This window comes from Palaemon carinicauda, chromosome 24 (assembly GCF_036898095.1).
Source record: "Palaemon carinicauda isolate YSFRI2023 chromosome 24, ASM3689809v2, whole genome shotgun sequence".
Classification (NCBI taxonomy): Eukaryota; Metazoa; Arthropoda; class Malacostraca; order Decapoda; family Palaemonidae; genus Palaemon; species Palaemon carinicauda.
In genome coordinates, this window is record NC_090748.1 from 29,116,908 (window position 1) to 29,121,638 (window position 4,731).

Here is a 4,731-nt window from a genome sequence, read left to right on the forward strand (position 1 = left end):
CTAGTACTCTTCTCTCTTCCAAATGTTTTCAGCGTGGTATGTTTTCCGTCTGTGTCCTGAAAGTTCTCTTTATTATTTATATAACTGAGTAAATGAAATTAGAGTGTTTTCCAAGTAATTTTCTATTTTGTTTACATGAGCAGCTTTGCCGAGTGTTTGTTTAAATATATATATATATTGTATAATAAATTATCATTGACGTCTCCAAGGTTCTTTTTACCCTCTTTTGTTTACGATTGTTCTCGATTATTTTCTTGTTTACCAATCTGATGTTTTGGGTGTACTTCAGTAACCTGGTAAAAATAAAGCCGTAAGGCAGTTTACTTGCGGCCACCTTAAATTAAGCAACAAGGCCTAATTGGTATTTGAAGGTCGGCCCGCCGGTAACACTGGCGACCTTGCCAGGATGAGTAAAAACATTCCGTAGAACTGGTTAATAGTGGTTTTCCAGTTCGGCATCAGAGTAAATAAGAAAAGGATAGAGACGTAAACAAAAGGGTAATTCTACACTTATTCTTTGCTTTTCTTTTCTTCATATTTTTAAGACAAGAGACTATGTCGGACAAAGGTGAAGATCCGGTAGGAGCGGTGGGTTTTGAGGTAGCAGAATTTTTAGGTAATGTTGATTGGGAAGAAGAAATAGGGGATTTAAGGAAGGTTGAGTTGCAGGAAATTGCAAATTTCATAAATATCTCTGTAGCACCAGGAACAAAGAAAGGGACTCTGTTAGTACAGTTAGTGACTGCCATTAAGAAATGGAAAGAAGAAACTACAAGTAGTGTTGATAGGACTGAATATATTTCGGTACAGGATAGGTTAGAATTGGAAAGATTGCAAATAGAGGAAATGAAACTACAGATAGCCACGAGGGAAGAGGAAAGAATTCATGAAAAAGTAATGTTACAAGCAAAATTTAATCAGGAACAACTAAGATTACAAAGGGAAAGAGAACAGGATATATTAAGATTACAAAGGGAAAGAGAACAGGAAAAGCATGAATTACAAGTACTCCACCTAAGGCAAGTTCCTGCCGAAAACAAATTTAACATAGGGAATGCTATTAAATTAATGCCTGTCTTTAAGGAAACAGAAGCCTTAGAGTTTTTCACTGTGTTCGAAAAACTAGCAAATAGACTAGAATGGCCAGAAAACATGTGGACTACGCTGGTACAATGTAGGTTAATGGGTAAAGCACAGAAAATATATGCTGCCCTGAACGAAGAAATGAGTGCTGACTATTCCCAAGTGAAAAATTTGATTTTAAAAGCGTACGAGCTGGTACCTGAAGCCTACCGTCAGAAATTTCGAAATATGAAGAAGGGATGGGAGGAGACTTTCGTGGAATTTGCACGGAGGAAAAGAGTGGCTTTTCAGGAATGGTTGAAAGCCAAAGGTGTGGAAGATTTTGATGCTTTAAAAGAATTGATACTCATTGAAGAATTTAAAAATAATATTAATTTTGATCTGAAAACTCACTTAGAGGATCTTAAGTTGGATCTTTTGGATACTTTGGCTGTAGCAGCTGATGAGTTTTTCCTTTCCCACAAGGGGAACTATCGGTTCAGTGATAAGGCAAAGTGGGGCACAAAAAGGAATCCAAGTGGAAAAGGTGCAAGTCAGTCACCTGGAAAGAGGACAAAGGAATCACCGGATAGAGGTGAGAAGCCAGGGTCACCAAAGAAAGGTGGAAAACTGGTGTGCTGGCATTGTGGGCAACCAGGTCACATAAAAGAGAAGTGCCGGTTGTGGTTGGATAAAGCAAAGCCAGTGGGTCTGTTGGGTCGGGATTCGACTGCAACAGATGAGTGTTTCAAAAAGTATGTCTCTGAAGGTGTAGTGAGCATCAAAGGCCAGAATAGGTCAGAGAGACGGGTAAAGCTTTTAAGGGACACGGGAGCGGCGCAATCCATAATTTTGCGTTCGGTATTGCCGGAAGGACTGAGCCAGGGACAGGAGAAATTTGTGTTACTAGGGGGATTCCCGAGAACAGTAACGGCATGCCCCTTGGTAGAGTTAGTGTTAAACTCTAAATGGGTAAAAGGACCCATGAGTCTGGCAATTGTGGATGAATTACCCATAAAGGGAGTGGACGTGATAGTGGCCAACGACTGTGAGATGCGGACTCCAGGTAATTGTCCTTTGGTGCAAGGTAAGTCGGTAAAGACTGAAAAGCCTGTTTTCGTGGTCACGCGTTCGGGAGCCCAAGGCAAGTCCAGGGAGATGGACTGTATGGGGCTCGATAAATTATTTGAGAAAAATGGTTCTGAGGTAAGTGTAACTGGAAATCCCATGTTGTCTTCCGTGAAGGACGAGAATGGTAAATGGGCTATTGATACATTTGCGGCGACTCAGAAGGCGGAGTTTGAGAAGGAGAGGAGTAAGCAAGTCAGTCAGGATAATAGTCGTCCTCATTTAGAATGGAAGGACGGAGTGTTGAAAAGGATAAGTCGAGCAAAACGAGCACCTGCAGATGCATGGGAGGTGAGAGAACAGATTGTGGTACCAGTAAACTACAGACGTAAGTTATTAGAGCTAGCTCATGACAACCTTCTGTCTGGTCATCTAGGTATAAATAAAACTTTTAAAAAACTTTCAGATTTGTTTTTCTGGCCTTCTCTTAGAAGAGACGTAAAGAAGTTTGTGAAGACCTGCAAAGTCTGCCAGACAACGGGGAAGCCGAATCAGAAAATCCCGAAAGCACCACTGCAGCCAATTCCAGCCATTGGAGAACCCTTTGAAGAGGTAATAATTGATATAGTTGGCCCTTTGCCAAGGACCAGCAGTAGAAATCAATATATTTTGACACTGATGGATAGGACCACACGGTATCCTGAGGCAATTCCTTTAAGGAGTATACATGCTGGGAGGGTTCTTAAATCTTTGCTGGGGTTCTTTTCGAAATTTGGTTTACCCAGGGTAATTCAGTCTGATTGTGGGAGTAATTTCAAAAGTAAAGTATTTAAGCTGGGTTTGGAAGAATTAGGCATAAAGCATGTAACTTCTTCGCCTTATCACCCACAGAGCCAAGGACAACTGGAAAGATTTCACCAAACATTGAAATCAATGCTTAGTAAGTATGTGCAGCAGGAACCCAAGAATTGGGACCAGGTAATTCCTTATTTATTATTTGCTTTCAGATCTATTCCTAGTGATGTAATGGGGTTTTCTCCATTTGAACTAACTTTTGGTCATAAAGTAAGGGGACCTTTAGAAGTAGTGAAGGATCACTGGGAGGGAGTAAAACCTCGGGTAAATTTGCTGGACTTTTTAAGGGATTCAAGGGAAAAGTTGATAAATTCTTGGGATTTTGCTTTAAAAACTTTGGAGGCGAGTCAAAGAAAAATGAAAGAGCGTTATGATATGAAAACCAAATTACGAAATTTTCAGGTTGGCGAAGAGGTGTTGGTGTTGCTTCCAATTCCAGGCAATCCATTGAAAGCCAAATTCTCGGGTCCCTGGAAGATCTTAAAGAAGGTGAATGACCTAAACTATGTTGTTGAAACCCCTGACAGGAGGAAGAAGACTCAAGTATGCCATGTTAATATGCTAAAAGCCTACCAGGGCAGGGAAACCATCCGACCAGTTCTGTCTTTAGCCAAGGTGGAGGAGAAAGAAGAATTTGGGGAAACTTCCAGTATGAGTCTGCTGGGAAATTCCGTAGCTTTGGGAAATCTACCCGGGATGTTGGATCATTTAAGTGCCACCCAATCCAAGGAGGTAACGAACTTGATAACAAAGTTCACAGTTTTATTTCAGGACGTTCCAGGACTAACCAGTCTACTTATGCATGATGTAGAGGTGGGAGATGCTCGTCCCATTAAACAACATCCATATAGAGTGAATCCATCCAAAAGGGACATCATTAAGCAAGAGGTAGAATACATGCTACGTCATGATCTAATTCAAAGGAGTTTCAGCCCGTGGAGTTCTCCAGTAGTGCTAGTAAAAAAGGAAGGGGGAGGACAAAGAATGTGCTTCGACTATCGTAAGGTAAATGCAGTTACTGAGTCTGATTGTTTTCCTCTGCCCAGGGTGGAAGATTGCATAAATGATGTCGGCGCTGCCAAGTACATAAGTAAGTTTGATCTTTTAAAGGGTTATTGGCAAGTTCCATTAACAGAAAGGGCTAAAGAAATATCAGCTTTTGTTACGTCGGAAGGTTTGTATTCATGCAATGTCATGCCTTTTGGTATGAAAAATGCCTCTGCCACTTTTCAGAGGTTGATGAATCAAGTGATTGATAAGTTAGAGGGGGTAGTTGTCTACATAGATGACCTTGTAGTTTACAGTAATAGTTGGGAGTCTCATTTGAAAAACATGGAATGTTTGTTCGAGAGGCTGCGTGCAGCTGGTCTGGTGATTAATTTAAAAAAGTGTGACTTTGCAAAAGCCAAAATAATCTATTTAGGTCATGAGGTGGGGCATGGCAAAATTCTCCCAAAATCGGTGAATATTCAGTCAATCCTCGATTTTCAGGTACCAGAGAATCGAAGAGGTATTCACCGATTTTTGGGGATGGTGGGTTATTATAGGCGGTTTGTATTGAACTTTGCAGATGTGGCTAATCCACTGACCAACTTGCTTAAGAAAGGTCAGCGTTTCTGCTGGACTGCAGAATGTCAGGATGCTTTTGATAAGTTGAAGTCAACCATGATTAATACTCCAATACTTAAAACTCCGAATTTTAAGGAACCCTTTTGCTTGGCTGTGGATGCTAGCGACGTGGGTGTT

At 40.9% G+C, this 4,731-nt stretch overlaps 1 protein-coding gene across 1 annotated transcript in view; it reads left to right on the plus strand.

Annotated features, from left to right (window-relative positions):
- The first annotated feature begins 965 nt into the window (after nt 1-965).
- The window catches only part of LOC137618109 (uncharacterized), a 4,801-nt gene continuing 1,035 nt past the window's right edge, over nt 966-4,731 (plus strand). Inside the window, exons 1-2 of the mRNA XM_068348106.1 lie at nt 966-2,742; nt 3,022-4,731. The exon at nt 3,022-4,731 is cut by the window's right edge and continues 1,035 nt beyond it. Of these exons, the coding sequence (XP_068204207.1) occupies nt 1,069-2,742; nt 3,022-4,731 (3,384 nt within the window). The 5' untranslated portion in view covers nt 966-1,068. The remainder of the gene's footprint in view (nt 2,743-3,021) is intronic.